We start from the raw sequence: 12,632 nt of genomic DNA on the forward strand, positions 1-12,632 counted from the left end.
CTGCCCTCCAGACAGCATCTCAATCAGTCTTGCAGCTCTCACAGAGGAAGCTCAAGATCATTAAACCAAGAGATGTAGCACCTTCTACACAATAGGGCAAACGTAAGGCTTGCACTTCCCATTCATCAGAAATTCTGAGGCACTGGGGTGCCTGGGTGACTCAATCGTTAAATGTCTGCCTTTGGCTCAGGTCATGATCCCAGGGTCCTGGGATTGAACCCCGCACAGAGCTCTCTGCTCAGTGTGAAGCCCGCTTTTCCTTCTCCCACTCCCCCTGCTTATGTTCCCTTTCTCTCTGTCAAATAAACAAGTAAAATATTTTTTAAAAAGGAAGAAAAAAGAAAAAGAAATTTGAAACATCAAATTCTAGGAGGAAGGATCAGGCCTTTCCAATTTTCCAATCGAGGCTCTAGGTACCGTACAAGTACTTCACAGGCTGTGATGCTAAAAACCACCAGCAGGTGATGCTCTCAGAAAGGAAGCTGAAAGGAAACAAAGAGGAGCGTCAAGATTTGTGGTACCTGATGAGGTTTCACTGCCCGTGCCAACTGCGGGGCCAGGAAGACATTCTCCTCCTCTGGAGGGTGGTTCAGGTTGACGAGGACCCGCCCCAGAGCATCACGCTGGTTTAAGATGTCATTCACATGGGTGCCACCCTTCTCCTCTTCCTCATCCTCCTCACTGACAGACTCACTGCTGTCCACAATGTGCAGAGTGTCCTCCTCTCCAGAGCTCAGTTCAATAACTTCTGAGACAGCCAACAAAACAGAACAAAAACCCAGGGAGCGGAGATAATTTACTGCTCGTCACTAAAGCATTACAGCATGGCAAAAAAGTTACAACTTGTCATCACTTGTATTTTGAGTTTTATTATTTCCCTCTTCCAGCTTCGAGTTAAGACAAGGGAAAACCCTGCATTTACAAGGAGACTCAGGAACATTTGTCACAGTCAGACCCCAAACCCAATTAATGGGGAAGGACTGATTTCTATTCAGAGGTACAGCCAATTGCTCAGGGTGGGCACTAAGTCGGGAGGAAGTGGAGGCACCTCTGGCTCAACCTTACCATCTCGACTGCTTTTTTCATCCTCACTGCCACTGCTGCTGTCCAAACAAATGACTTCCTGGGCAAGGACCCGAGGAGGCAGTTGGGGCCCATCGCTTGCTCTTAAGACAATTTCCTCTAGGGAAGAAAAGATGGAAGGGAATGTCAAAACCACACTTAGCTCAGACGTAGCTTCCGAACGACTTAACAGCCTTCTTCTTTTGTTGCCCTCAAAGGAACTACCCCCTGAGGAGCGAAGAAGAGGGGTGTCTCAAATATTTCAGTCCCCTTTCAAACTTCCCTTATCTTTACTGGTTCTTATCTCCTAGGACCCCCCTGACCACTAAAAAAGATCCTAATCCCTTGGCATATTAAGATTCAAAGTTATGGGAGTAAAGATTTAAATAATATCAATCTGAGGAGTATATTAAAAACACACACATGCACTTTTTTTTTTTTTTTTTTTAAAGTATAGTCCATGCTCAAAGTGGGGCCTGAACTCACAACCTTGAGATCAAGAGTCCCATGCTCTACCCACTAAGCCAGCCAGGACCCCTGAGGGGTACATTTTTACCCTTCTTAACCTTTTAGATGTTTCTAATCATGTGCTCCTAAGAAACTGAATGACTAAAAAATATTCTAGAGAGGCCACAGTCTTATTTCAGATCTACACTTCTGTGTGTGCCCAAGGCCTCTTCTCCCTACACTTCCCGCCACTTCCACTGCTTACCAGGAAGGAACTCCAGGGGAACTGTAGGAATGGGGGCTGCGTAATCCTTCCTCTGTTGCTCCAAGCGTTTCCTTCTTTCCAACTCCTCCTGTTGTGCTGCTTTGGTAACTGGCTCCAACTGATCCTCTCGGAGCAGCTTTCTAAACATTACAAGAGTGAGCACTTGGATTGGTTTGAGATTTGGTCAACGTAATGTCAAGCTAAAGAGTTCACTGCTGACCTCACAGATCTGAGGCATGAGGAAAAGAAGACCCATCAGTCCCACACACCCATGCAAAAGGTAAGGTTAAAAAAAAAAAAAAAAAAGTGGGAGGGACTTCCAGGCTCAGGTGATTCTGGGCTAACATTTTTTCATATTATTTAACTTTCTACGACAAGTCCCTGAAAACTCATCTTTGCACACAACAGATCAAGAGTAAAACAGAGTAATCTGTGATTTATCAAGATGAAAAATAATATTAAAAAATAGAGTTGTTATCTGGGAAAGTAGGATTATAGATGATTCTGCATCTTTATTTCCCAGAGTCTGAGTAAAATTTTTAAGCTATCATTACATTTAAAAACAAAAAAAGATGAGGGTAGGAGAAGGAAAAGATCTCATTGATCTCCTTTCAATGGGAAAAGAAGGAAGGGCTATGACAGAAGGAAGGGCTGTGGGGGATTTAGACAGTTAAGGAAGCTCACATCTTCCATTCACTTAGCTCAAGGGAAAAACCCTGCTTTGGACCAGAGAGTTTCCTGCCAACTGAAGTTGAGCTCTAAGAAAATGAGAATTCAACTTCTTTGATCTCCTCCTGTTTAGAAACATAAGGGAACGTAAGGGGAAAATAACGGAAAAAACAAGAGCACTCTCTCATACTTGGGTTGCCCCCAGGGTCTCCAAAGAGTAGGAAACTCCCCAGCATAGCCTGAGCGCCCGCCACTTTTGCCCCACAATGTCTGACAGCCTGGGGTGGTCCTGAAATGCATCTCCACTATTAATTGGGGCACACAGCTTACACTTTTCTTCTTTGGAAAGGGGACTCTCCTGCTCAAACCAGTGCTGCTAGTGACAGCCTTCAAATGAAGATACCTCTCCTCCTTCCCTTCGCCTCTCACCCTGAGCACAACTCACCGTATGTTTCTCCTCATATGGGAGGGCTTCTGAGCTCTCTTCTTTTTGGGGTCCTCGGAGGCTAGGCTTTTGCCTTGGGGGCGCCTAAGCTGCTCTGAAGGCTCAGACTGAGATGAGGTAGTTGAAGTGCACCGCGGTGGCCGCTGCCCATCTTCCTCCAGCTGGGCACATTCAGTGCCACACATGTCTTCCAGGGATGGGTCTGAAAAGACAAGGAGACAGAGGTACAGGGACTAACCGTTATGGGGAGAAAACTGGGTTTTGACGCAGGCACACCTGGGTTCAAATCTCAATTGAACAACTTATTAACTGGTAAGCTAAAGCAAGTGACTTATGGCTCTTTGAATCTCAGTGGACTGATCTATAAAATGAGAACAGTGATGCCTACATTTCAGAGTTACAATGAGGACTAAATCATGTCTTCATGTATATGCATGTACATGTGTGCATGTCTAGAACCAAGCCTGCTCCAGGGCAGGCTCACAACAAATAGCCATCACTCTTGCTAAATTTAGCACTCTGATCAGAGTGAGGAAGCTTCATGGCCTCAGAATGCTCTGAAAGAGACAAAAGGTTCCAAGTACAGCTCACACTCACTTGTGTCTCATCTGCCAACAAAGGGAATATTCCTCCTTTTGATGTCTTAAAGTGTTCACTCCTTCAATTCACTGGCCAGTCAATGAGGGCTTACGACATGGCAAACACTGTCCAAGATGCTTCAAGGAATGTTTATATGACTTCCTCCTTGCAAGGAGTTTGTTTTCTAGACATAATAAAGCAAGGTGTGCTAAACACCACAGGAAGGGCAGGTTAACTGATCTAAAGAAGTTAAAAATATAAGACATCATTTTTTGAGCCAGAGATAATTAGCTAAATCCAGAATAATTGCCTTAGGGTCACAGGAATATGAAAGACAATACTTTGTGGTGTGATCACACAAGGAATTACATGAGAAGTGAAATATGAGTGAAGCCTTCCTTGAAAGGTGAGAATGTCTAAAAGGTACTGCCTTGAGGGAGGGGAGAAAAGGAGGAAATGTCTGGCAGAGGAATGTCATTTGAGGCATGAAACATTGACAAGGACTAGGGCTGGCGTAGGAGGGTCCATGTGCATACCTGTCTTCCTCAGTCTGCTGAGCAGCATTCTGTTTACGGGATGGGCAGGCTTTGTCAGTCACATAGATCATAAGCTTGTCTCCAAATCCACCAGAGCTCCCAGATACAAGAAGTATACAACTAAAAAGTCTTTCCCAAAGGTAAGAGCAATTTAAAGCTAGAACATAAATGCTATAACTGAGATGCGCTGATCAATGCCACTTGGATCTCAGGCAGGAAGGACTCAGGAAGTCTGGGGTTTTGGTGGGATAATTTTTGTTTGTTTTTAACTAAACTTTAAAGATGTGCTTATTTATTTTAGAAAGAGAAAACATGAGGCAGGGCGCAGAGGGAGAGGGAGAGAGACTCTCCAGCAGACTCCTCTCTGAGCACAGAGCCCGATGTGGGGCTTGATCCTATGACCCAAGATCACGACCTGAGCTGAAGTCAAGAGCTGGATGCTCCACCAAGCACACCACCCAGGCTCCCCATGCTGTTAACTTAACTTTAAACTTTATTTGGGTTTCACCAGTTTTCCACTAATGTCCTTCTTCTGCTACAGGATTCCATTCAGGATATCATATTGTATCTAGCTCTCATGCCTCAGTCTCTCTGAACTGTGGCAGTTTCTATTCTTGTCTTTCACGACCTTGACAGTTTTTTGAAAAGTACTGGTCAGGTGTTTTGCAGACTGTCCCCTAATTTGAGCATCAGATGTATTCTCATAATGAGAATGTGGGGGAAGAATACTGTAGAAGTAAAGGAAAGGAAAGAAGATGAGGATACTTATCACATCTTATCAGGATACATGCTATCATGTATCATATTACTGGTGATATTAACCTTAATCACTTGTTTGAAGTGGTGTCTGCCAGATTTTTCCACTATAAAATCACTATTTTCCCCTTTCCATATTTTAGAAGCGAATCACTAAGCCCAGCCCCTTTTTCAAGGGAAAGAGAATTAAGCACTATTTCCTGAGAGGGGGCATCAGAGAATTTCTGGACATACGTCAAAATCACATGCAAATATTTGGGGTGGTAAGGGGCTATGAGGCTTTGAGAATGCAAATATCCAGTTTCTTAAAATTTACTCACTCGTTTTAACATCCATCAGTGGATCTTACCTTGAGAAATTATTACTGTGGTGTTCTAATAGTGGTTTTCTATTTCCCTCTTCACGTCAACATTCATTATTTGGAATTCTTCTGTTAAGGAAGATCTGCCCCTTCTCCCTCATTTATATATTCAACATTTATTTATAAATAAATCAATATTTATATCAATATATATTTATTTATATCAGTATGGACTCAGGTGCCAATGGGGTAAGAAAAACTGAACACTGTAGGCTTTGGTAAAGGGAGACCGTGTTGCCATAGACTTCAGTGAGTGAACCAGTAAGCCAATGTCCCCAAACAAAAAGACAGACATATCATCGGTCATCATTGTATGCACCTAATCACCAAAAAATAACATATCATCAGCCAGTGGCCAAGTCACAAAATCTTAAGTGTTCCCCCCCCCAAAAAAAATCATAAGTGTTCCAGATACTCCATCACTGCTTATCTTCTGTGGCTTGGTATATAGCCCCTATTGCCACTGTGGGTTCCTTATGGTCTCTTTTACGTGGGTGTCAGGTTCTACAACAGCATGGAGTTGGGAACTAACATTTACTGAGAGATAACTGAGCATAGGGTTCATTATGGACACTGAAATCAGACTTCTGGGGTGTGAACACCTGCTGTCTCTTATCTGCTCCTCAATTATAAAAAGGGAGTAACAACTGTCATGCTATTCCTCAGCCTGATAGTTGAGAAGATGGTTATGTGAGAGAGCCTAAACAACGTACTGGAACTATGTTCAGCACATAGTAAACACCATATAAAACAGCTGCTGCTTTTCCTAGGACTACTCCCATTCCAGCTACAAGGAATGGGTTTGGTTTCTTATCTGGTTTCTTATCTCCTTTCTTATGATAATGGCAAGGTGAATTTTGCTCCACTCATTCTAAATTTGAGAAACCAAAGCCCTAAAAAGTTAAAAAAAAAAAAAAAAAAAGAAAGAAATAGCTTGCCTGTGGGTATATAGGAAACAAGCAGGAAAACAGAAGCAGAGAGTTAACAGAATAAGCTTCATGGTCAGGCAATGTCAGGCTAGTATTGAATCCTGGCTCTGTCACTTACTAGCTCTTTGCTCATGGATTCAACGTTTCTGAGCCACAGTTCCCCACATCTGTAAAATGGGGATGTCAAAAGCTCTCTTAGGGAAAATGTTCTTCTTTAAACCCAGGTCCTGCCACTCTGTGGAACTTCATACTCCTGACTACACTGAATAGTCCAGGAGCAAACAAAGCAACAGGGCTTAGTCAGCCATGCTGGGGAGCAGTATCTACTTATGTGGAAAATTCAAACTTTAACTGTATATCTTACTAAAAGATCAGAAATAAGAAAGCAAAAGGAGATGCAGAAATGATACAACCAGCATTGTTCTCACAAAATGAGTGTTTCTTACAAATACACATTTGCATGTGTGAACACATGTACACACACACACACACAATCCCAGCCACATGAGACTGTAGGCCACATCTTCATTCTAAATCTCCACATGAGACTACCACAAACTAGCCACTGCTGCCTCTCCTGCCACTTGTCTTTTAGTTTAGCCCAACACACATAGGAGCATTTAATTACCAGGCCCTGTACCAAGGCACAATGGAATGGTCCAGATGGGGAAACATGTGAGGTAAGCACCTAACAGCAACAACACTTGGGGAAAGGATACCCAATCCAGGCTTGCCCAGGGCTGGGTAAGGGGTGCAGGGTGCTTCCTTGCAACAGGTGAAACTTGGGTTTAATCTAGTATAATAAGTAGGTACCGGGATGCCTGGGTGGCTCAGTTGGTTAAGCGGCTGCCTTCGGCTCAGGTCATGATCCCAAGGTCCTGGGATCCAGTTCCGCATTGGGCTCCTTGCTCGGCAGGGAGCCTGCCTCTCTCGCTGCCTCTGCCTGCCTCTCTGCCTGCTTGTGTGTACTCTCTCTCTCTATCTCTGGCAAATAAATAAAATCTTTTAAAAAAATAAATAAAATAAATAAGTAGGTACCAACTAGTAAAGGGAAAGAAAGAACATTCTAGGCAGATACAGGAACATAAGCAAAAGGAATGGATACTTTAGACAAGGAGGAATAGTTGGGAAAATACAGGCAGTTCAATACTGGCTAAAATTAATTAGGCAAATCAGCAGCAAGAAGGGCCTTCTGACCCAACAACCATTCCCTGTCTCTCCTCAGGAACTCCTCAACCAAGGCAGGCTGAGGTGTAGACTCAAGATCCTTCCTAGATGCTGGCACAGATGTCAATCCCTGTCCCAGGGAGGACTACTTCCAAGGCCCTTTCTTCCTAGCCTTCTACATTCTACTGACAACTGTTTGGGCAGGGAGAGGAAGCTAATGTGGCCAATGTAAAATGTGGGGCTAGAGGGGGATAGTGGGTGTGGACATGTGTGCACAAATGCACACGCACTCACATGTGAGTACCAGGGGTGATTCACTCTCCTGCAGCAGCAGTGGAAGTAGCTTCCTTGGCCCTCACACTGAGAGACCACTGGAAGTTTTTAGGTATCTACCTAAAACTTAGGTATCGACCTGCTTTTTGAAGAGCAAAGGGGAACTGGCTAAGAGAGGCACCAAACAAGAAATGTTCATAAGGGGACAAGGCAATACCACTAACAGAAGCAAGAGATTAAAACATCACAGCCCCTTCTCTGTCACCACAGGATCCACAGCAGGCCTTTTACAAAGGCCTCTCAAAGACACCAAGAGTTTGGGGTGACAAGAAGCATTGGGAATGCAACATGAGCCTTGGCTTGTGGACATCTTCCACACACTGAAAACGTAAGGTGCTTACTGCCTGTGTGTCCAGACAGACATGAGAACTGAAAGAGAAGCTCCAAAAGAGCTGCAAGTCTGACTGGCTACCCTCCCCTCAAACGGTCCTCTCCTATTTCCACCTGAAGCACCGTAAAAGGAAAGGTCAGCAATTCTGTTTTCCTTAAGAAGAACTACCACTGCTTCACGGCCCCCACGCCTCCAAAGAACTAATACTTCCATGGCATTGTCACATAATATTACTGGCACCTCTCTCCTAACTCACAGCCCTCAATTCTTCCCTCCTAAAGGGGGAGGCTATCACATTCTTCCTCCCAAAGGAAGATGTTGCTGGAGAGCAGAGTCCCTAAGAGGGGACATCTCTTGCTAAATGGCTACTTCCAAAAACTGCAGCTTGCCCTACACAATTACAATTGAGGCTGGGTTGGCACACTTCAGCTTGGTGTTTTGCTAGGTCCTCTGACCTGGTTCTGATAATGAAATCTGATGTTCTCCTGGCCTGAAGGCCTTTTGTTTCTATTTCACAAGCAAATTTATTGAGTAACCACTTGGAGGAACTGTTGGAAGCAAGGTTAGCAAGTAGGCAGAGAGGACAGAGTCAGAGTATACAGGGCAAGATAAAGGGTCTGAACTTGATCTACTGGGTACTGGGAATTTGTTGCCAACTGCTCTACCTCCTTTTTTGGTTTCTGCCTTGCAGAGTGTGATGTTTCTGGGAGGAGGAAGAAAAGAATCTGATAACCTTTCAGTATTACAGACAAATTCACAATCAAACATTCCAACTTATAAAGTCTAGCTTTGAATTCCTGTCTGACCCAGCGTTGAATGTGGCCAAGTACAGTAGCAATTTTTAAATGATTATAGTATATACAATTCTTATGTACACTTAGTTCAGACACAGGTTTTCCCTTTACACAGAGGCTTTAGATCTAAACCAGCTCCTTACCAACCAGTATTCTTTGAATTAATCTTCAGCTTCTGGATTCAACAACTACTGTTTACTTGTTAAAGGGCTTTAGTTTATAGATGTACTAATATTTAAAGTTTGTTGTCATGTAAGTTAATGTCTTACAAGTGCTTCATTGCTGCTTCATGATGCTTATTATGAACTTTCTGGTTTTTACATAACATAATAATATAGACCACATCTTAAACTATTCTTAAACTATTACTTCAAAATTTCTATAATTAATTCTTTCCCAATTCAAAATGTGACTTTCCACTGCATGCTCTTTTTTATCTTCTGAAAAATGAACCATATGAATTTACAACCTATTATCAAAATCATTAATTTAACTTTCAAAGATAGTCCTCCCAAAAATTCTGGAATATAATCCACCAAACGCCGCTTAAGAAAAAGAGAAAAGGATCAAAAAGGAGGTAGAGAGACATGTGGCTTAAAAGTAAATGATTATTACCACCCAAATTCAGGATCATAGAATCAGATCTGGTCGCAAATACCTCTGAACTTTCTCCTTCACGTGAGCCAGTTGTGCGCAGCAATCACCAGAGTTATATAAACACCAACAAACACTTACATAAGCTTCTCAGGAATGAGTTATGAACATCGTCACAAGAAATATGACTAGGCAAACGAGGAACAATGCAAGAAAAATCTCTATGTCTCACTCATTGGGGATATAAGGTACACTTTCAGGGGCCTCTCTCTTCTTCCCACCCAATCCCAACTATACAAACAAAGCTCAGTGAATTCCAAGTCTTACCACATGGTGCCTGATGTGATGCAAAAGGATGTATACACCACAACTATTATGTGCATGTGCCAAAACATTACTTGAATCTCAACACACCTTGAGATCTCACTACTGGTTTGCAAAAATACAGGGAAGAAGGACCATGTAGACAGACTGGAGTGGCCAAAGGAGATGACTGACACTCTGTTCTGAGGAGCGACCAGCAGTGTGATGGAGCAGGCCAGGGACTGCTTACACCTGAGATAGACTACAGGACGGCATGTACCAGAGGTGGAAGTCCAAGTCAAACACAGAAGGACAGCCCCCCTAAGAAGCCAAGAGTGTCAACTGAACCCGAAGCAATTTCAGCAGCAGCCAGTACAGTACCTATGGTGGGTTTCCAGGCAAACTGAGGCCTTCTTAGCCGAGACACCAAGACGTGATAAAAGCAGTATTAGAACATCCAGGTGGCTGATTTCCAAGCAAAAAACCAGAGGATAATGTATTGATGTATCTTAATCAGCTAACAATGTAATAAAGATAATATCCATGATTTTTAGAAAACAAAAGAATTATGTTAAATTTGTTAAGCAAGACCACAAGGATACGATGGGCAAAATCTAGAAATGTATGAAACCAGAGTAACACGTGAATCCTTTTCTTCTGCAAATAAATTGCAGGAAAAAAATAACACCAAAAAGAAGTAGGAAAAACTCAGATTAAAGATTTGAAAGACAAATTAACTAAATGTGGGATTTAAAGGGATTTTAATGAAATAACAGTAAAAATAATCTTTAAAAGATAATCAGGGGTTATCCGCATATTTCATGATATAAGGAATTATTGATTCAAAATACTGAGGTGTGATAATGGTATCGTGTTTATTTTGTTTTTGCTTCTAGGACTTTAATGCTAGAAGATAGAGTGAAAACACTCTGAAGTTTACAAATAAAAGGTTACAACTTTAAGGATCTACTTCCAAATAATCCAAGGTGGGGGGGAACAAATGAAACCAGACGAGCCTTGTATTTACAACTATTGAAGAGAATACTGGGAATACAGGGTTCATTTTACTACTCTTTTTCTATTTCATTTGAGATTTTCCAGAATAAAACTTCACGACTGTTTTGGGGCGCCTGGGTGGCTCAGTGGGTTAAAGCCTCTGCCTTCGGCTTAGGTCATGATCCCAGCGTCCTGGGATAGAGCCCAGCATCCGGCTCTCTGCTCAGCGGGGAGCCTGCTTCCTCCTCTCTCTGCCTGCCTCTCTGCCTACTTGTGATCCCTGTCTGTCAAATAAATAAAATCTTTAAAAAAAAAAAAAAACTTCACGACTGTTTTAATTTTAGAAGTCTTAACAGAAGATAAAATATAATAAGCACGAATCTCTAAACTATTTAGATCTCAACTTTTCCACATTTGTTAATATATATGCACATATTTTGCGCCGGTAACCAACGAATACACATCATTTTGTGTTCTGTTTTGGCCATGTGTTACATACATATAAATATTTCTTCGACATAGTGACATAGTCCACATACTCATCATTTTAATGAAAGGTATCAGTATATCACAGAATGCTTTGTCATTCAGACTATTTCTTAGTTTTTATTTGTATCTATAGTGGCATAAACATATTTTACAAATTATTTTTCCCTTTTTTACCTTTATTTGCGGTACAATCCACTACAGCTGGGGAAATGAGCAATATTGGTAAACTTTTTCTATAAAAACCCTGATAGTAAACACTTCAGGTTTTGTGGGTCATATGTCTCTGTTAAAATACTCAACTTTACCAGAGCAGCTCAAAAGCAGCCATACATAAACATATAAGTGAACAAGAACAGCTGTGTTCCAGCACAATTCTGTTTGCAAAAACAATTCTGAAAAAGAACAAGGGAGGACACACACTTCCTGATTTCAAAACTTACTATGAAGCTACTATAATCAAAACAATGTGGAACAGGCATAAAGACAGCCATATAGACAACTGAAATGGGACAGAGAGCACAGAAATAAACCCTCACATATATGGTCAAAGGATTTTCAACCAGAATACCAATACCATTCACAGGAAAAGGACAGTCTTCTCAGTAAGCAGTGCTGGGAAAGTCAAATACCCACATGCAAAGGAATGAAATTGGACCCTTACTCTATACCATATACAAAAATTAACTAAAAAATGGATCAAAGATCTAAATGTAAAACCTAAAAATTATACAAAACTTAGAAGAAAACATAAGGGGAAAACTTGATGACACTAGATTTGGCAATGATCTCTTGGATAGGAAACCAAGGGGACAGCAATAAAAGAAAAAAAAAAGACAAAATAGACTTCATGAAAACTTAAAATTGTGGGCATGAAAAGACACTATCAAGAGAGTGGAAAGACAGCCCATGGATTGGAAGTAAATATTTGCAAGCCACGTATCTGATGAGGGATTAATATCCAGAATATATAAAGAACTCCTAAGACTCAACAACAAAAACCAAACTGATTCAGAATGGCAAAGGATATAAACGGACATTTCTCCAAAGAAGATCTATAAATGGCCAATAAGCACCTGAAAAGATGCTTAAAAAAACTAATCATTAGGGAAACATAAATTGACACTACAATAACATATCACCTCAAAGCCATATAGGATGGCTATCACCAAAAAAAACAAAGAGCCAGCGTTAACACGAATTTGGAGAAATTGGAAGTCTTGAGCACTGTTGGCAAAAATGTACAATGACACAGCTGCTATGGAAAACAGTATGGCAATCCCTCAAAAAGTTACAACATGGGATTGCCATATGATCCAACCATTCCACTTCTGGATGTATACTCGAACTGACAGTAGGGTCTTGACATGACCTACAGCTGTGTTCTACAGCATCATTATTTATAATAGCTAAGATGTGGAAACAACCTAAGTATCCACTGATGGATGAAGGGATAAGCAAAACATGACATATACAAACAATGGAACAGTACACAGCCTTTAAAAAGGAAGGAAATTCTGACACATGCTACAGCACGAGTGAATCTTGAGGACATTATATTAAGTGAAATAATTCAGTC

At 41.6% G+C, this 12,632-nt stretch overlaps 1 protein-coding gene and 1 pseudogene across 4 annotated transcripts in view; one reads left to right on the plus strand and one right to left on the minus strand.

The window, feature by feature from the left end:
• Positions 1-12,632, minus strand: part of RAD54L2 (RAD54 like 2) — a 110,544-nt gene that overhangs the window by 22,893 nt on the left and 75,019 nt on the right. For 3 of the 4 annotated variants that reach the window (XM_044253483.1, XM_044253482.1, XM_044253481.1), the window contains 4 exons: positions 2,889-3,090; positions 1,775-1,914; positions 1,066-1,182; positions 522-748 (listed from right to left, as the gene is read on the minus strand). In XM_044253483.1, the coding sequence (XP_044109418.1) occupies positions 522-748; positions 1,066-1,182; positions 1,775-1,914; positions 2,889-3,090 (686 nt within the window). The remainder of the gene's footprint in view (positions 1-521; positions 749-1,065; positions 1,183-1,774; positions 1,915-2,888; positions 3,091-12,632) is intronic. The other variant, XM_044253484.1, reaches the window with a different exon arrangement.
• On the plus strand, positions 9,797-10,066 carry LOC122908473 (annotated as a pseudogene).

The sequence above is a fragment of the Neovison vison genome, chromosome 6, assembly GCF_020171115.1.
Source record: "Neovison vison isolate M4711 chromosome 6, ASM_NN_V1, whole genome shotgun sequence".
In the NCBI taxonomy this organism is placed as follows: Eukaryota; Metazoa; Chordata; class Mammalia; order Carnivora; family Mustelidae; genus Neogale; species Neogale vison.